At 39.7% G+C, this 21,247-nt stretch overlaps 1 protein-coding gene across 6 annotated transcripts in view; it reads right to left on the bottom strand.

Annotated features, from left to right (window-relative positions):
- LOC126456985 (ring canal kelch homolog) overlaps nucleotides 1–21,247 on the bottom strand; it is a 140,944-nt gene that overhangs the window by 111,006 nt on the left and 8,691 nt on the right. For 3 of the 6 annotated variants that reach the window (XM_050092941.1, XM_050092942.1, XM_050092947.1), the window contains exons 2-3: nucleotides 8,597–8,743; nucleotides 4,162–4,387 (exon numbers count right to left, since the gene is read on the bottom strand). In XM_050092941.1, coding sequence (XP_049948898.1) covers nucleotides 4,162–4,387; nucleotides 8,597–8,743 — 373 coding nt within the window. Of the gene's footprint in view, nucleotides 1–4,161; nucleotides 4,388–8,596; nucleotides 8,744–19,842; nucleotides 20,021–20,221; nucleotides 20,472–21,247 lie in introns of those variants that run through there. The other 3 variants (XM_050092945.1, XM_050092944.1, XM_050092946.1) reach the window with 3 other exon arrangements.

The raw sequence follows: 21,247 nt of genomic DNA, 5'->3' as shown, positions 1-21,247 counted from the left end.
TTTCACATTTTTATTTTATTTTATTTTAATTTTTAAGGATAATTATACTTTTTGACATTGTTATTGTATGACTTGTAATCTACGAAAGAACTAAAATAAACATGAAAAAGTAATGTTGAAGCTTGGTCCTTTTTAGCATGCGTCACCCTTCGAAACACATCAAACACAAAGGCCCATAAAATTTTAAATAATGGCATTAATGGCTGGTTTTCTGGGCACAAAATTTTTCTGAGCGGCTGGTCCTCAATGTTATAAGTTTTGAATGAGAGTCAAACTCTCAGTGATTTAAGAAATTCACCACACTTTCTCACATGCTGCATAATACATCTTGCGTAAAAGGAAATTTATGTTGGAAGTAACTCTTCTCAAACAATCATTTGCAACATTTTCCCATGACCTGTTAGAAATGTAAAAAGTTGTGATGTTACGGTCACTGAAAGCAGTCCATTGTTACAAAGTATTGCACAGTTTTTGTCCTAAAGCCTTTGGCTCACCTTGCTGTCAGCAGATGCTCGAGTGTGCACTGTGTTTCGTTGTTGTAAACGGCACATTTTCTTTGCAACTTAAGTTTTATTCTGGTGTTATTATCTTATTTATGTTTTATTGCTGCAGTATTACCCTGTGGTAGCAGGCTAAAGTAGAATATCAGTTGTTGGAGTATCAGTTCTTTGTTAGAGTATCAGTTCTTGTCAGTAAAAATTACAAAAGTTTAACTGAAAGCTAACATAACAAAAAATTCCCAAAATTCTAAAAAATTCCTGGATTTTTCACAAATAACCCAGCTGTCACAAGTGTACACACCCTGAGAATGTTCCCAACTGACATTAAGAACAGTAACCACAACGAAACTATTTGTTCCAGTCACACAGTATGACCACACATAAACACTTGCAAAGTTTTAATCTTACCTATGGACCAGTAAACCACTCAAAGCCTCAACTATAAGGCGAGTTTTTACCTTCATTCCTTCTAATACAAGAACAACATTCAGATACTAAATTAATGGCCTTAAAAAGTAGCTTACAAGTGCATTCAGATCAACAACATCAAGTGTATGATGTATTTACAAACAGTAGTGCACAACAAATCTTTTTAGTATACTTCTAAATAAAATGTACATTTCACTACATAAAAATATACATATGACCATTTTCTAATTTTCAACCTGCACCAATCATTGTAAAATGTCACAAACAGTAATAATCAGACTCAATACAAAATAATTAACTGACAAAAATCATTTGTTTGAAATGTAACCAAGTTTTAATTACTAGTCTTCACTCTAAGTTGGAACAGTGTATTTTGTACAAAACAATGGACATTTAGGATTGGAGTTACCATTATTGGAGGCATCTGGTATATTAATTTATTTTTAATGAAAACTTACATACTGCAATATTAGTTGTTAAAAACGTTCATCCCACAAGATTGAGACATTGGAAGACACCGTATTTTGTGAAACTATTTATGCAAAATGTTTATATGCTTTACGCTGAATGTACTATTGTCATGTATAAACACGGTGAAACACCACTTTTACACTCTTCAAAAATTTTGGGAAAATGTAAAATGTAGAAAATAATGTTTTAAGTTGTAAAAGTTACGTATAGGATACTCCCTTCCATTTTCGCATTTTATGTATGATATGTGTACATAACGGGCATCAAAAGACTTGTCAGGGACTTGTTTATTATCTAATAAAGGGTTATTATGTAATAAAAATCGCTAATGTAACTGGAACTGATAACTGTTTGGGAAGTAGGAACGTTAGACTCAATTTTATATGTCATAATCGATGTTTTTACTGCACATGTTTAGCACGACGTGTTTCGAGAATCTTTTCTCACTGTCAAGTGCAGATATGTACATAAGTATTTTGTGTGGTATTTGAATATGTGTTATTCTGTGTCTCTTGCACTGCAGTCGTCTTTTTTTGAGGTTATCAGGTACTGTGCCTTCTCAGTTACGTGGAAAACCAAATGCAAGCAAACTGTCACTCACATTGTTTGTTTTTGTACCATAACAAAAAATACATACATAAATACTGCACTTGAGAACGAGAATAAATTCTCGAAACACGTTCTGCTCAGCATGAAAAAAATACATAACTGGCACTGTGTTTAAAGTAAAAACATTTCAGCAATGCTAAGTGAATGACAGTGTAAACTAGCACTACAAGTGGCCAAACACTGAAACACGCTAAATATGGTTTGAATATAATAGAGGGAAACATTCCACGTGGGAAAAATATATCTAAAAACACAGATGATGTGACTTACCGAACGAAAATGCTGGCAGGTCGATAGACACACAAACAAACACACACAAAATTCAAGCTTTCGCAACAAACTGTTGCCTCATCAGGAAAGAGGGAAGGAGAGGGAAAGACGAAAGGATGTGGGTTTTAAGGGAGAGGGTAAGGAGTCATTCCAATCCCAGGAGCGGAAAGACTTACCTAAGGGGGAAAAAAGGAAAGGTATACACTCGCACGCACACACACATATCCATCCGCACATACACAGACACAAGCAGACATTTGTAAAGGCAAAGATGTCATGATGATCGAACAATCACGAACCATCTTCAACTTTTTTAGTCCTGTCTTCCTCAGTTGCGTGTAATGTTACAGTATATTGATAATTTTTACTTATGGACCGTCTGACAGCAACTGAATAAAACACAATTTCAGTGCCATACACGTTTCGCATTTATTTTCTGCAAGGCATCATCAGTGGCAGGTTGCGTGGACACTTTCTTACATATTATGCTCCTGTTGCATTTTTGGTGTTGTTCTTCTTCTTATGAATGCCAATTTGTGGTTTTTTCCCCCACATTCCACAGCACTATGAACTGAACGCTTGTTTCAATGCAATGTTTTGGTTTCTGTTCAGTACAGAGTAAAAATTATCAATATACCGTAAAATCACGAACCAGTTACTCCCATCAGCCACCACACCAAGTAGAGCTTGGCAGTGGTGGGAGATACAGCACAAATTGCTCCAACTTCTATATGTTTACCAGTTAAAACCTGCTGAGTAGAGTGCCCTGGTGTCAAGAAACTTAATCAAGGAATATTTGTAAACACTACTGGATGTCCAACATCATGCCAACATCATTTTTTCCCCACGAACATTTTTTCATAATGTGTAAACCGCAGGAAAATTATAAATATGTTGATGCAAAATCAGGTGCAAATTAACAATGTGGACATAAGAAATTTGACTGGAATGGTAAAAAATCTCATAAACAACAGGAAAACATTAGTTCCGGGAACGTAAAAGTGGATTTATACTGTAATTTTGTACATGGTTTTTCTCCACTCTACACTACATGAAATATTAATTACAACAATACTGTAAGTAGCATGCATTGTTGAGATGCTACATAAGTGAACAGTTGTGACTGTGTGCTTGGTACAGTTATGGCTCTGACAATTGATGTACTTCATGCTGAATGGCAATGTTGAAGATCTGGATTTGAATTTATCAGTAAAAGTGGAATCGATGTTTGTGAAAAATTCTGAATTCATCCACTGCATCAGGAAAGAATAAACTGGAAGATATATACAAATACTGTCAGGGTGTTATTTTTACAATTACCAATCCTGGACCTGTTTATTCTATATGGAAGATAATGGTAAATCGTCTGTGCAGCTCAGGGATTCAAGTGGGGGATTCAAGTGGTTTATGAGTTTCAAGGGAGAATATAAAGCTCCATTATTTCAAATCCGTACTTACAAGTATATCAACAATTTCTACTTCAAACTTAGCCTACACTAGTACCAAGGTTATATGGAAACTCTTATCGGACTTATTTCCAAGAACAAATATAAACTCAACAAAACACTGTTCAATAGCCAGTCACAGAAATGTGAAGGTTTACTGATCCATAAAATGAAGTTTTCTACGGCATGTCAGAGCAACCTATCAACTGCTTCCTCATTTTATGTAACCAGTCATTACTGCATCTACGACTCAGTATGAAAATACGGAGTTATAAAAGTTGATTCAGAAATTTCACCACAGAAAATCATAAATCTGCATTTGTGTGGCCATAGTGGTTTGTTGGGAGGCAGGGATGATTATTAATCTTAGTATCTGTTGCCTGAAATATCTTTCAAACCTATGTAGTACAGTACAAAGCAAATATTTGCTATAATACCTGCACATTTTCCTCTGTGACATGGACTTCAGCACAGTATACATAATCAACCAGTAGTTGAAGGGCTGCTGGATCCACGCCTTGAAGTGTTATTCGTTCCTGTCGACTCTCTTCAAAGGAATTAAACATAGCATAGAAGTATGGACTACAAGCTGCAAGAACCATCTTGTGTGCATGAATTTCAACACTGTCAGCTACCAGTGTCACATCGCAAAGTAAATTCTGCCTGTAAAATGATACAAATTACTAGTCTTGCACAAAATAAAACAAGGAAATCAATGTTAGTTTCTCTGGTGTGGCACATAAACTCTGTGCAGCCTGTTATTAGATACATATGTAGATTAGAAGGATATATTTATACATTTTTTTGTCATTTGTTAGCTGTCTGTTGCATATTGTAGCTTACACATATAATTCAGTGTCGATTCCGACAGAGTTTCTGTACCACATCACATACTGCCTCTGAAGCAACAGTGCTCTATCTACATATTTATTACACTTTACCTTTGGGACTCTATTGTTTAACCAGTAGAAAATGTCAAAATATTGCTTCAGAACCAATTAGTGTGTCTTTTTATGTCTCAGTTACATAAGAGAATTGTATTTTATGATCACCACTGTGAAGTGTTATCATGAGTATCCAATGCTAACAACAATTGTTGTAGTAGAACACGTTGCGGACCACAGGTGGAAGAAGAGGTACAGAATGTGTAAAGCGACACATGAAATAGGTATGTTTTATAACACATTAGTTAGTTCATGATAAAAGTGGTAGTCATCAGAGGTCAAGTAAATGACCATCACTTTTTACCAGGGCCGTTCCATGTCACATGAACCAAACCATCTCATGACACCTTTCTTACATATGCAGCAGGATAATGTAATCATTTTGACAATATTTCAATGGACCAATTGGCCACTATCATCTGGTGATATACAATCTCGCTGGAACTGAGTTTTCAACAGAATTGGCAGATCCTTTATACACCACGGCCAGCCTACTGCATGTGCATGAGCAAGAGCACTGCTGCCCTCAAGTGCAAGTGAACTTCGAGCGCGACAGTGGAAGAAATAAACAAAAAGATATCACTAGAAGAACACTAATTAAAAGAATCCGCTGGTCAAAATGCAGACTTTTGTGGTTTAATATCAGATAAAATTGCATTCCTTATCTTCGTTAAAGGGTAACCCTTATCTCTATTAATAATAGTATCTAATAATCAAATCTCAATAGGTGTCTTTAGGACACATTGCCAATAGCAGGTAGCAGGAGGGATCATTTGCGTCTCATTATACATCATCTTATGTCCTTCATTACGACAGTACTCTGCCACTGTGAATTTCTCTGGCTGGAACAAACAATTGTGATAATGGTGTTAACATACTGGTCCTGAATACACTCCTGGAAATTGAAATAAGAACACCGTGAATTCATTGTCCCAGGAAGGGGAAACTTTATTGACACATTCCTGGGGTCAGATACATCACACGATCACACTGACAGAACCACAGGCACATAGACACAGGCAACAGAGCATGCACAATGTCGGCACTAGTGCAGTGTATATCCACCTTTCGCAGCAATGCAGGCTGCTATTCTCCCATGGAGACGATCGTAGAGATGCTGGATGTAGTCCTGTGGAACGGCTTGCCATGCCATTTCCACCTGGCGCCTCAGTTGGACCAGCGTTCGTGCTGGACGTGCAGACCGCGTGAGACGACGCTTCATCCAGTCCCAAACATGCTCAATGGGGGACAGATCCGGAGATCTTGCTGGCCAGGGTAGTTGACTTACACCTTCTAGAGCACGTTGGGTGGCACGGGATACATGCGGACGTGCATTGTCCTGTTGGAACAGCAAGTTCCCTTGCCGGTCTAGGAATGGTAGAACGATGGGTTCGATGACGGTTTGGATGTACCGTGCACTATTCAGTGTCCCCTCGACGATCACCAGTGGTGTACGGCCAGTGTAGGAGATCGCTCCCCACACCATGATGCCGGGTGTTGGCCCTGTGTGCCTCGGTCGTATGCAGTCCTGATTGTGGCGCTCACCTGCACGGCGCCAAACACGCATACGACCATCATTGGCACCAAGGCAGAAGCGACTCTCATCGCTGAAGATGACACGTCTCCATTCGTCCCTCCATTCACGCCTGTCGCGACACCACTGGAGGCGGGCTGCACGATGTTGGGGCGTGAGCGGAAGACGGCCTAACGGTGTGCGGGACCGTAGCCCAGCTTCATGGAGACAGTTGCGAATGGTCCTCGCCGATACCCCAGAAGCAACAGTGTCCCTAATTTGCTGGGAAGTGGCAGTGCGGTCCCCTACGGCACTGCGTAGGATCCTACGGTCTTGGCGTGCATCCGTGCGTCGCTGCGGTCCGGTCCCAGGTCTACGGGCACGTGCACCTTCCGCCGACCACTGGCGACAACATCGATGTACTGTGGAGACCCCACGCCCCACGTGTTGAGCAATTCGGCGGTATGTCCACCTGGCCTCCCGCATGCCCACCATACGCCCTCGCTCAAAGTCCGTCAACTGCACATACGGTTCACGTCCACGCTGTCGCGGCATGCTACCAGTGTTAAAGACTGCGATGGAGCTCCGTATGCCACGGCAAACTGGCTGATACTGACGGCGGCGGTGCACAAATGCTGCGCAGCTAGCGCCATTCGACGGCCAACACCGCGGTTCCTGGTGTGTCCGCTGTGCCGTGCGTGTGATCATTGCTTGTACAGCCCTCTCGCAGTGTCCGGAGCAAGTATGGTGGGTCTGACACACCGGTGTCAATGTGTTCTTTTTTCCATTTCCAGGAGTGTAGTATGGATAGCTTGGCCAATACAATCCATCCCACAATGAGAAGGAATTTTAAATACTCCAATTTCCTTCAGTCCCAAATCATCTTTCACAGATTCAAGATGGCCTCTAATCTTAGCCGGTGGCATAAATACACTTTTGATGTCACGTCTTTTTAAAATGCTTCAAATTATCGAGAATATACTCCCAGCAAAAGGTAAAAAAGCAACAGATTTACAAGTATCCTCTAATGGTTTCACCGGTGGTCCGAACTGAAGAGCATGATGTATTTGTTAGCCAGTATGGCCATTTTGCTTAAAAATAACTTTAAGATGGTTCAATCTCAGTATCAAACTTTCAGGATCAGAAATGGCATATGCTCTCTTTACTGAACTCCTCAAGACCCTCATGCATAGGTATGGTGGAAGACAGCTGGTCGCATGAAGACAACAATCATTACGCATATGTTTTTGATTTGCACTATGCCCAAGTCCCATCATCATTTCTGGGAACCAAAACATCAAGGAAAAGAAGTTTGCTAATCTTTCCAATTTACATTGTAACTATGATGCTAGAATAGTGCCTATTAACATGATCTAAAAAATGATTCAAAGTACCAGTCCCATGAGGCCAAACCATAAAAATATCATCAATTTCTCTCCAAAACAAGATGGGTTTAAAAACAAAGTTCTGAGAGTCATATCTTCAAAGTCTTCCATTAAAACTTTGGTGACTATGGGAAAATGGGCCTCCCCATAGATACTCCATCAGTTTCAAAACATGTATTGTTAAATAAAAAATATGTCAATGTCAGCACATGATGAGATAACTTAGTTGTTTCATCATCAAGTTTCTCACCAGTACTGAAATATTGTGTCAAGATGTTTACATTATCAGGCTCCATACCCGAGAAGATATCATGTCGTAATGCTGGGAAATACTATGTAATCACACCAAAACATCTCACATACCATCCCAAATTTGAATGAAACATAGCTCACCTGTTTTCCCTACACAAACAATTAACTATAAACAATTTCAGCATTTTATCTCCCTCCACTTTCATTTTATGGCATTTCAAAGTTTTGACATTTTTATCAAGTTTCATATTGTCATCAGAATCAAAAATGTCAGCATCTTCAAACTTTGAAATGCCATAAAATGAAAACTAGAGTGCAATAAAAATGCAAAAATGTTGTATGATTCTTTATCTCTGTAGGGAAAACAAGTACGTCAAGCTTAATTCAAAATTGAGATGGTGGATGAGAAGTCTTTTTTATCAACTGACATGGACTGACACACACACACACACACACACACACACACACACACACACGAGCGTGCGCACGCACTCACACACACACACACACACGAGCTACTTAACTCTGTACGGTTATGTGAAATATGAAGTGCAAAAAGATTTTCAGCATATCAAAAGAGTTACTGAATTGAAGAAATCTTAATAAATTTTACAAGATAAAGTTTTACTATTTCAGTCTTTCATTGCCTAATACCTGTGAAACATGACGTTAAAAAAGTTTTCTATTATGTTTCTTAAAGATTATTATAATTAAAATTCACACGAAAATAACACAATTACACTTAATACAGCAGAAATGAAAACATAGTTCATCTTACTTTCTCATAACGTTCATTACATCAAATGCTCTCTGTGTGTGATTATGGTTCCTGTAGGGTGGCTTCTCCTTGCTTCCTGGGTATGGTATATGTTTTTGAGAGCTTTCATCAAGAGAATTCTGGCTTGCATATCGAAGGAGAAGACAACTGAAAAAAATTGATAAAGACACAAAACATATAAGAACTAAGAACTTGAAAGCAGACGATGCAATGAAGCTATTAGATAATACTGAGGCAAAAATCAAACAATGGAAAATCCAGGATGGAATGTAACAGTATTATGAGAAGGAAAGTTGCCACTCACGATGTAGCAAAGATGCTGAGTTGCAGATAGGCACAACAAAAAGGCTCTCACAATTAAAGCTTTCAGCCATTAAGGCCTTCGTCAACAATAGACACACACACGCACTCACGTGCATGCACGCGTGCGCATCTCCGCTATATGGTGTGTGGCAACTTTCCTTCTCATAATATTGTTAGATAATACTGAAGATGAGATACAGAGTTGTTCAACTCTTATTATATGCTATTTACTATAAGCTAAAGTAATTTATGGAATGAAGCTACCACATAATACAGAGGATGGGATATAGAGTAGTTCAGCTCTTTTTATATTCTATTTACTACAAACTAGAGTAATTTATTGTGAGGATACTGAACAATAAAACAGGAAGATAAAAACAACTAGTAAATTAAAAGAAAAAAAAAACACTCACATGATAAGCTATACCATCTATATAAGTTTTGTGGTAAGTATATAACTTCATGAATATGAAAAGCCAGCAGTCATAAGGTTTTATACTTCTTTCACCATTTCCAATTTCTAATGTAATTGTAGACTTTTCACACTTCACAATTCCAACCTATTAAACAGTTTGTCAGTGAACCACAATTAGCATATCACTATGTGTCAGCTTTCACAGCTCTATACGGTTCATAGGTTTAATGCTTCTCTACTCAAAAGGCCATGTGAGTTGGGGACCCTGCTGTCCCCCGCTATATGAAAAAAAACTCTTGGTCTTCTACACTGGTTTAATTTATCTGACAAAAATTCTTATTACTAATAGCTTTCACAACATAGTTACTTGCAATGAATCTTGATAACTGTGTGTACAATAGTCAAACATTACTTCTAAAACTCATTACAGAAACAAAGACATGTGAAATGAGTCATTGGTCATTTCTCTGTTCAGAAGTGGTAGAGATGTTACAAATAATGAAGTAATATCTTTTGTTTTGTTATCATTTTATTGTTATCATTTTATCTGTCAAGCTTACGAGGCATATACAGTTAGACAGAAGGAATACTTGACAGTTATGACTGATTTCCCTGATGGATTGTCGATCCAGAAGCCAAACAATAACAGGTCTTTCTGTGTATTTAAATGGTATTACATTTATTTATGCTAGAGTTGGTTGCAGATATATGCATACACCAACAAGGTGAGCTCCCTGTACATAGTTGTGTTCTATGTGAACAGCCTCAGAAGGCAAGGCAGGGGTGCAATGCTTGATGAGTGGATCTACCTTTTCACAGTAACTTATGAAGTGAGAAGATACATCCTGATAATTTTAATCACCTTACTGAATGTTGATGATAAGCTTAATCTCCCTTTTGTGTTTTCTTCTGAGATTTTCATTGCACATCAGACCAGATATCATACTTCACTTCCCTTTCATCTTATAACCATCATCAAATACAAAAACACATATGGAAATGCAAGCTTTCTCGAAATTTCAATGATGAAATTTTCTCAGGTTATCAGCCAAGTCAAGGTGTCATTCTGCGGTTACCACAATGGTGGCAGAAGAAAACGGACACCTACTTTTCCTCGACATCCTGATAAAAAAGAAAACTGATGGCACGCTGGGACATTCTGTTTACAGAAAGAAAGATGCACATGGGCCAGTACCAGAACAGCAGTAGCTACCACCATCCAGCATGATGGAAATCCATACTCACCACCTTGGTGTGTAGAGCATGAGTCATATACAACAAGGGAGTCTAACCACTGAGTTCAGCATCATTGGGAAATCTTCTCCAGGACCAGCTAATCGGAGACACAGATAAGATGCACTCTCCAGCTGAACAGGGGTCAAACTTCAGCCTCCAGCATGGCTGATGGCCACGGCGTGTGCCCGCTGTGGGAGGTGAACAGCAAAAATGTATGTCCGCTCACAGCGATGCACATCAACAGTGTGCCCATTCATGTGGTGATGGCTTAGCAGCTAGATGCCCAGGCTTTAGCATGTAACCTGCCAGGGAGGCACCCATCAGCAGAAGGTAGTCACCCAGCAGTTGGCTCGACAGTGTGGAGGTGCCAAGTTGACAGCATTCTGACTCCGCCCAGGCCATGTCTGCAGCTACTGACAGCAAAGTCTGACAGTGGCAGATGGCTAGTTCATCTTGGGACTGTATGTGGACTACTTCTCACAACTAGTGGCTTGCATAGACTGTGTAACTGAACACATTGGGCACAGCTGAATACCACTGACACGATGAGAGTCTAAATTAGTAGGTGTATACGTGGGCCATACTTGCTAATGTTTCACAAACAACAGTACTCCCAGCCCCCATCATAAAAGGTTAGAACTCTCAGGTCATTTGAAAATTGTGACATCATTTGCCCTGGCGTTCCTGTCTTGTCAGCTCCTTTAGAAGTCCTGTCAGTGCTGAAATTGTCACAAATGTGACTTTTTGAGATGATGGCTGGCATCTTCTCCAATGGCAATGCACTGAATACACGGTCTTGCATAGTAGATAAGCGCTCGAGCCATGACACATAGTTACTGAACTGATTTGCGTTTCCTTCATTACTAAACAAAAATAGTCTTAACTAATGTTTCATGACATACAGGGTGTCCACAAATTAAAAAATCACAATACGACAGTTTGGGTTCAGTTGCGCATTACACCATGTTCAGTGTTATGACTGCACAAACCTGGCAGTCGACACCTGTAGCACTGTTAGTTAGATACGCCTATCCACCACAGCAAGGTTGTAACACATCGGACTGGAAAAATTGGTTTATAATTTTCCTAAGGCCAAGCAAAATGTCATTGATTTTTAATTGTAGTGAAACTGGCACAAGACATGTTGAAGATGCTGTCCTGCATTTTTTACTGCAAGCTGAAATCTAGAAACAGGATGTTCCGCAACAAATCAGAACGCGTTGCCAAATGCATGCCTTCAATACCACTACGTTCATAATTCAGCTACTGAAAGCAACATCTTTCAGATAACCTCAAAGCCAGAAGTCCACAGATTACGATCAGGTTATGTGACTGGCCAAGCTATAAGGAAACAACAGCTGATAATCCTAGCATTTCGAAAGCGCCTCTACAGAAGCCACTCCACTGGCTGTGCAATGTGTAGAGGAGTGCCATCTTGCATACAGATGATCCTACCCACACATCTACACTGCTGAAGGATTTGAATGAAGGTGTGCGAAAGACCCTCATAGCATTTAGCAGTGACTGCAGAGGTAACACGACCTGCAGGACTCATCTACTAGAAAAAATAAAGTCCTACAATAAACAATGCCATCGGCCTGCACCACAGTCATCTTTAGTGAATGAGGTGGTACCAGCTGATGTGCATACAGATTTCCTGATGACCATTTTCTGTAATTCTACATACAGACATGTCCTCAGAGATGGAAATGGGCTACGTCTTTCCACAGAATGTTCCAGGGCCATTTGTTGTCCACCTATACGTGAATAAGAAATTCCAAGGCTAGCAGATCTGCAGGAGCAACATCTGAACATTGGTGATTTTGCAAGGATAGCAATGCAGGATGTTTCATAGGATTTCATGCACCGTGCTTGCAGGCATTTCTAATGTTTGGACAATTCCCTGTGCACTGCATGTTTACACACCACCACTCAACCTGTCCTGCAATTCTGTGGATACATCTTTGATAGACATCGGATCAACTGCTTTCCTCCCTCTACCACACTGCACTTCAAAAGAACCTCTTTTCGAATTTTGTAATCATTTTCTCCAAATCATTAGCAAACTTTGGAACAATGCCTTTTCATATGGTAGTGTATCAAAACTTCTGCAGGGCTACTGGTGCACAGTCACTGTTCTTATAAATGAGCTATATCAGCAACGTGCGATTCTCTTTGGAGAGGATCATGTTGGGCATCTGACACAAACTGAGGAACAGCTGTGTGTCCATTGGTGTGCATATTCTGATGCTTACAGCGCCATCTACTGGTCAAATTTTGATACTTTTTTTGTTGCATGACTTTTCTCCCCCTGTGTCAATAATGTGCTGTTAAAATTTGATGCAATTCGGAGCTTTGGTTCTCTTTCTACAGTGTTCTCAAACTGGAACTTTAATCATGGACATTCTGTATGTACAAAATTCTCTGCTTCTCTTTCTACTCTAAATCAGTGTGAACAGCACTGTTCATTGGCTACTTATTAACTTATATTTTCTAATATTAACCCAGTCTACTGGTAACTGATGTACTGGGAACTCAACTGATCAGGCAGTTTTCCATTTAAAGTAGATACAGGTTACACAAAGAGTAGTCAGAACACAGTGGTACTAGAATACGAGACACTCACTGTCATGTCTCTAATTTGTTACTCATTATGGTCTGCTGTACATGCTGCATGCTGGAGCATCCGTTCAGGAGTAATATATCTTTTTAGTGTGGTTATAAGTTCGCCCATTGTATGCAGGAGGTCAGATTTCACAGTGGTGTTTAGGTACCCTAGACTCTCAGTTGGATGTATTTCCAATGGCTTATCTGGCCAGTACAACACTACAGTGGTCCCACAGCAGTGACTGGAAGACAAAAAGCTATTCCTTCTATGTCACAGATTGTATCATTAATCAGTAACCCACTACCTTGTAACTCTAGCCTCTTCATCTCTTAGGTTGACCCTGTCCTTAACAATTCATAACAACTACTTCAGGTTTGAACAACAAGTAAATCCAGAGCACCCCAGCCCTTTTGGAAGCAAGAATCTGATGCCAGGATATCCCTTCGGCAGCTTACTGCATCTGCTTTCCTTAAAAATAATTGTACCTCACATGCTTTAGTGTCAGCCTGGATTATCCCCTCTTGTGACACAGTAATGTTTGTGGCACCAAATCTATTACTTGGTGTAATTGTTCCTGAAGCTGTTCATAAATGAGACACAATCTCCGGAACTGTTCTCTCACTCCCTCAAATATTCCCTCTCTTTCAGCCTCAAGACATAATTTGGCGAATGTCTCCTCCAGCCTCCATATTTTGTTTCTTCTTTCCCACGTGTTGTAGGTAAATCTCAGAATCCAATGCTGCTTGGTTATGATGACATCATCCTTCATGGAGAACAGCACTCGTCCTTCACATTAAGATTCTCCAACATGCTTACCACTTCCCCACTGAAGAGGTGTAGTGCCACCAGAATTATGGCATGTATCATGATCATCCTCAATGGTAATGCCATCTGGGGAAAAGGAACCCACATCACCCCCCTCTTCAAAAGACCAGATGCCTAGGGTCCACTGTCACACACCAACAACAACACAACTAATACCATTAAGCTAAAATGCCTATGTACTATCTATGCATTGCACTCCCTACCTGCCTATCCCTACAAAATTTAATTAGCAGAACATAATAACCCCAGCAAAAAAGGAAAACTATATAAACACAACATAATCTACCACACTGTTCCAAATGGCTTCCACATTTCCTACATAATTAAGCACACACCCAATTCACACAATTTACACACAAAGCCTAACAATTTATTTGTGTGACTTCTGTGCATAAGGTATCACACATATGGCCTGTACTCAAATTCTTGCATTTTGCCCCCTACCTTCTTCCCAGGTTGTAGTGTTGATACATTTGGTACATAGTTTGGAGCACCCTTTTAGGTGGACAATGCTTGTCTGCATTGGTAATTGCAACTTAATGTTCACTAGTGATGTGATTTCCACAGATATGGCACTTGATATCACACAAATTTCTTTATTTTACCTTTTGATGTATAGGGGCTAGTTAACATCATCAATTTGCCAACCCTATATTCAGGCAATTTACTAGTACGCTGTCCCATTTTCTCTTGACACATGAGTGCCCAAATGTTTGCCTTCTGCACTCGCTTCCATACATCATTTAATTTATAGCAAAATTCTGCATAGGTTTCTTATTTTTTCCCATCTTATATTTAACAACATCAAAAAGTTATGTTGTCTTTCCCCTGAGCATCATCTCGTATGGCAAAGGTCCAATGCTATTATGCATCTTTCATTATACACAGCCACAAGATAGGGCACATAAACATTCTAGTATTTTGGTCATTACTAATGCAATAGCTCAACATCTATATAATGTTTCCAGAATGAGATTTTCACCCTGCAGCAGAGTGTTTGCTGATATGAAATTTCCTGGCAGATTAAAACTGTGTGCCAGACCGATACTCGAACTCGGGGCCTTTGCCTTTCGCAGGCAAGTGCTCTACCATCTGAGCTACCCAAGCACGACTCACAGCCTGTCCTCATAGCTTCAATTCTGCCAGCACCTCGTTTCCTACCTTCCTGTATCTGCCAGGAAGTTTCATATCAGCACACACTCCACTGCAGGATGAAAATCTCATTCTGGAGACTTCCCCCGGGCTCTGGCTAAGCCGTGTCTCCGCAATACCCTTTCTTCCAGGAGTGCTAGTTCTGCAAGGTTTGCATAAGAGCTTCTATGAATTTTGGAAGGTAGGAGACAAGGTACTGTCAGAATTGAAGCTTTGAGGACGAGTCATGAGTTGTGCTTGGGTAGCTCAGGTGGTAGAGCATTTGCCCGTGAAAGGCAAAGGTCCCGAGTTCGAGTCTCGGTCCAGTATACAGGTTTAATCTGCCAGGAAGTTTCATCTGTACGATGGTTCAGTGAACATATTTAGTCCTCCCATTAGCTTGTGGGTACAAAGCAGTAGTTCTTAGTTTCCAGATTTGTAACAAGTGACACTGCTGTCTCATTAGCTGTGACATGAAATTGGCACCATGATCTGTAATTATCATGTTGGGCAACCAAACTTCAATAATCAGTTGTTCACCATTGCCCATGTTACTGTACTCACATGCTGATCTGGAATGGCAATCATTGCGACATAATGTGAAAAATGATCTGCAATAGTCAAAACGTAGCTGTTACCCACCGTTTGGCTAAAAAGACCCAAGATGTCAATCCCAACTATCTCAATTGGCTTGGATGTCTCTGGTAATATTTGAAATGGTACTTGCTAATGATGTAAGTCTGCACATTTTGCACATGGCAAATGACTCCTCACATATTGATCAACATCCTGTCTCAATGTTCATCACCAATACGGTTTGGCTACATTATGATCTGTTGTTCCATGTCCTCCAAGTTCTGATAACAAGTGGTCATGAGCTTTCCTTTAAAAATTCCTCTAATAGTGCAGCCGGCACCATGACACATGGCCCAAGCTTCGTTACCTTACATAGCAGTCAAATGTAACCAGGGAAGAGTGGCGCTGTTTCGAATAGCTCAAAATCTGTGTCATTGGTTTGCACCTTTTGCATTCCACAAGGCTACAGGCAAGTACTCATTTTTCTCCTTAGTCTATCTGCTATCCAGTTTATAAATCACCTCAAAGTCAAGTTTGCTTAATTTCAATTCCTACCACGTCAACCTGCCTAATGGATCTCTTAATTCTAAGGGTCACTTTAATGCTGCATGGTCAGGTAACACTTTGAATTTCCTGCCATACAGATAACACCTGAAGTGCGTATCAAACTCAACATTACTTTTTCCTGATTTAGAACACACACTACCAATTGGCTGTTTGCATCACAGGAGAGAATAAATTCCTTCTTGTAGCTCGGTAATACTAATACAAGGTTAGCTCTTTGCACCTTCATCAATTTTTCGAATATGGCTTGTTATTCAGCAGTCCACTGGTAATTTACTCCTTTTGACAACTGCATCAATGATCTGGCAATACCCACAAAACCCATCAAAAATTTCTGATAATAACAGGCTAATCCCAAAAATGACTGCAGCTGTTTAGTCAGCGGTGGTGGCAGCAAACCGCACAATCCATGTATCAGTTTCTACACCGTCTTGACTAATCACATTTCCTAAGTGGTTAATTTATGTTAACGCAAAATGGCACTTCTCGATACTCAACATTAAGCGCACAGAATTCAACTGGAAAATACGATAATGTCTTCCACGGAAAACTATGCACTGATGCAGATTCAAACAACGTAACCCTCCAACTAGAAATCATTGAAATGTGGCTGATGCATCCTTCAAACCAAATGGGATTAGCCAGTGTTGGTAATGCTCCCCAAGGTCTGTGAATATAGTCTTCGGCCAGTAATCTGGTACTACTTACAATTAATGGTAACCACTCTTCAAGTCCATTGTGGAATGGTACCTGCATTTATACAGGTTATCTAGTATGCAGGATACGCATAGCAACTGTTCTAGAATTTAAATACTGACAGTCACAACAAAACCTGTATTTTACCGTACCATCTTGGGCATTACTCTCTTCTATGCTACCATCATTCAATTGCTGATTAATACATCCTTCCAATTCTGGATGTAAATGTTGGGTGGTGGTGGTGGTGGTTAGTGTTTAACGTCCCGTCGACAACGAGGTCATTAGAGACGGAGCGCAAGCTCGGGTTAGGGAAGGATTGGGAAGGAAGTCGGCCGTGCCCTTTCAAAGGAACCATCCCGGCATTTGCCTGAAACAATTTAGGGAAATCACGGAAAACCTAAATCAGGATGGCCGGAGACGGGATTGAACCGTCGTCCTCCCGAACGCGAGTCCAGTGTGCTAACCACTGCGCCACCTCGCTCGGTGTAAATGTTGGGGTATCCTGCACAGTTTCCAATATATAGGTGACTGTTCTCAATAGATATCCCGTGCTGGGTTATGGCCTACAAGGATTACATAAATCTGCAAACTTTGTTAACAGCTTCTATATGGCTATTCTGCTTTCTTCCTACAAATCCTGACCTTCTTCGCATAATGAAGCTGTACGGGCAGTTTTCTTATGGCTGATGTCCACACTTGACCTGTCTAAATCATTCTCATCCACAACGTCCAAATTGGCAACTACCTACCTTTTGTCAAAACCACTTTATTGGTGCCAAAATTATCCATACCAATAGGAACCGTATGTTTGCCTCAACTTGCTGTATATGTACAATGCTTCCATGTACAAAACAATGTGATGTATCCAGTCTGACACTGTCTACCAATGGCTCTACCACACACAAAACATTAGTCGTTATGCCTGTATCTATGTTCACCCTGCGGCAGTTTATGACACAAACTGAGTCTTCTGACTTTTTATGCAGTTTAATTGGTTCTATCCTCATGGCAGGAGAATCTTGCAAGAGCGTGTCATCAGTAGCAGTCTCTTACAGTTGGAACATTCCACTGAGTTCAACAGTCTGCTGTGGAAGACCATTTTTTGCCTGATGTTCAGTTAAGAAATCTAACCCTAAGATTGTGCATTACCCTTCACCTACATGGGAAAAAGCTTCCATATTCTCTCTGAAATGTTTCACTCCAACACAAAAACTGAGCATCGGCAAACCTAGAGATGCCACCTCATTATTTCCTACTCCATATAACCTATAACATGGAGAGTTCATCTCCTATTACCAAGAAGTCAAGACTAGCCACAGATATGCAGGTCCCTGTGTTGAACAATAACTTATGCTCTTTACCATTTATCATACCAACGTAGCAACACTTTGCTTCTGCCAACGGGGCACTGAAATTTACAGCGAATGTCTTTTGGCAGATTTGGTGCTCCTGTTTATTATGTACCTATCCACTCTGCTTTTTATTTCTACACTCTTGTTCATGGCGCCCATCCACACCAAACCTGTTGCATTGAGACTGCTGATATGCCTTCCAAATGTGGCCTGTGAGCCCACATCTCAAACATTTTATATCAATACAAAATATGCCTAATTTTTCTCGCATTCCTGTTGCCACATCTACCTCTTCTAACTGTGTGGCTACCCTGATGGCCACAGCCAACTAAATCCTTCAGGTTTTCCATATGCACTCTCTTAGAAAAGTTGGATGGAAGCCCCTCATAGAAGTATCCTATGCTCTATGCCCAACCTCCAGAAGGATATAATGAGGTGGAATATGTTGTTCACTAATCCTGCGTTTCTTCAGTACAAAAATCTAAAGTAAAAAGACATACTCATCCATCTCCATAATACTATGAGGCTGAAAACAATACTACATATTTTTAAAGGTCAGCAACATTGGTTTAACCAGTAAAAATTGAGATTCTAGTGGCACATTAGCAACATCTTAACAAAAGACCATTAGGAAGATCAGCACGGAAAGGTAAACCAGATGAAGTTATATATCTACATTCATATGCTACAAAACACTGTGAAGTACTTGGCAAAGTTTATTAAAGAAATCTCAGTGAAAATAAGAAGCACCATCCTTTCACCACAAGTGAAGTTAGATTTCTGAAAGCCTGTTGGAATGTTATATATTTCTGTCCTCATATTATAAAAAAAGGGCAACAGTAATCATAAATGTGAAACAAGATGAGTACGTAAAACATGTCAGTTAAAAATTGGTACTTATGATAAACCAAATAAACTGACAGACACGTGATGTGCATTTTTTTCATTTCAAGAAGACATCAGAGAAAAACATACTGATTCGTTGCAAGAGGAGATATCCATTAACTTGTAAAGATAGTGAATAAGTCACTGTTATTGCATAGATTAGACCTATGTAAATGCCTGCTGGAGTTTCCATTTCTCAAAATGTCACATCAAAGGAAGAAAAGAGATCTGTCAGTTCTTTTTTCTAACAGTGATTCAGAAAACTGCATTCAGACTCAACGACTGAATAGGCAATGTGGAAGAAAAGATGAAACACATAATAAAAATTCACTGAAAGAGATACTGTAAAACAATAAACCAGGATGTGAAGGATTAGTCCTTAATCCAAAAGTATAAAAGAAAATTATGACAAAAGAATAATCATTTGCATAAACTGAGAAAGGGTGTCAGAGAGAAAGAACTTCACGACTTATTTTCATTTCTTCAAAGGTTTAGAAATTCTGGTAAATGAAATATAACTAATAACTGCCCACAGCTTAACTTCTTTTTATCTGTGATGAACAGTTCCTCTTTTAGGCAATAAGAAAGCAAATCAACAGGGGGAAAAGAGAAAAAAGAACATCAGAAGAGCTGATAAATATTATAATATTACCCTTGCTGATGCATCACCTGATGATTCATATCTTCCTTTTCTAATTACATACACAAGTCTTTCATTTCACACAAAAGTGTTTTCACAGGAGGTGCATTCAGATATTCTCAACATGATTTTCAAAAATGAGCAGATGAACTGGTAAATAATTTTGAAATGTGTACTTCACTGTCCGTTCCTAAAAAAAATGAAACAAGAAAATAATAAAATAAACAAAATAAAACAGTTGCCTTATTAGGCAGCAGTGATGTTATGGCAGGCAAGGCAGCTATGTAAAGTTACTGAATTAGTGAGAGAGAGAATTGAAATCAATTTCAACAGAAACAGATATTTTCTGTGGATGTAATAAAATTTCCAGATGAAGTGCAACTCTAATGACCCAAATGTTTCACACACAGTATATCCTCTTCTTTGAATGACAAGTTTCAACAACTTCTCATGCTTCACCCAGAATCGTCCATGTGGTTTTATTGGGCTGATCAATGCTGGTCCCCATGAACCATGGAGAGGTGTGGTGGTTTGTCTGCCTTAGCAATACAGTTAGCCATGCCATAGGTGCAGCCACAATGCGGAAAGGCCAAACAAACATGCGGGGCAACAGCCTTTCCACTAGTGGCAGGGACAACAATCTGAATGATTAACTGATCTGGGCTTGTAACACCAGCTGGTGCTGTGAATGGCTGAAAGCAAGAGGAAATTACAGCAGTTACTTTTCCCAAGGGCATGCAGTTCTACTATATGGTTAAAAATAATGGAATGCTCTTGGGTAAGATATTCCAGAGGTAAAATAGTCTCCCACTCAGATCTCCGGGCGGCGACTACTCAGGAGGATGTCATCATCAGGAAATACAAAACAGCATGCTACAGGTAGGGGTACGGCATGTTAGATCCCTTAATTTATCAACAAAAATAATCAGTTTTTGAAAATATAACTGGACAGATAATGAATCTACTCTTTAAGACATGGCAGGAGAAAACACATTTAAAAGTTATGGAAATATGAAAGCTTTCGGAGTCAGTGGCTCTTTCATCGATTGCAGAAAGGTCGAAGGGAAAGGAAGAGAAATGAAGGAACAGGGTTAGCAAAGTTTAACGAATGGGGAGAGTTATGAAAGAGTCACCAAAAACCCTGGGTCACGGGATACTAACCAAACAGGATGAGAATAAAAGAGTGATTGTTGGGCACTGCACAAGACGAGTTTTGAAAACCTGAGAGCTTAAAGGAGGATGACATGGTGATAAGCAAGACAGAGATTACTGAGAAAACATTGTGCATGAGTTAATAAGAACAGAAAGATAAGTGCATTGCCTCTGGTAGACAGGTGGAGTGGAGGGGGAGGCTGGAAGGGAAAATAAACAGTCATAAAATAAAAGATATAGAAAACTAAAAGAAAGCAGAGAAAAG

This window comes from Schistocerca serialis, chromosome 2, assembly GCF_023864345.2.
Source record: "Schistocerca serialis cubense isolate TAMUIC-IGC-003099 chromosome 2, iqSchSeri2.2, whole genome shotgun sequence".
In the NCBI taxonomy this organism is placed as follows: domain Eukaryota; kingdom Metazoa; phylum Arthropoda; class Insecta; order Orthoptera; family Acrididae; genus Schistocerca; species Schistocerca serialis.
The sequence above is the reverse complement of the archived record's forward strand: the minus strand, read 5'-3'. Positions and strand labels throughout refer to the sequence as shown.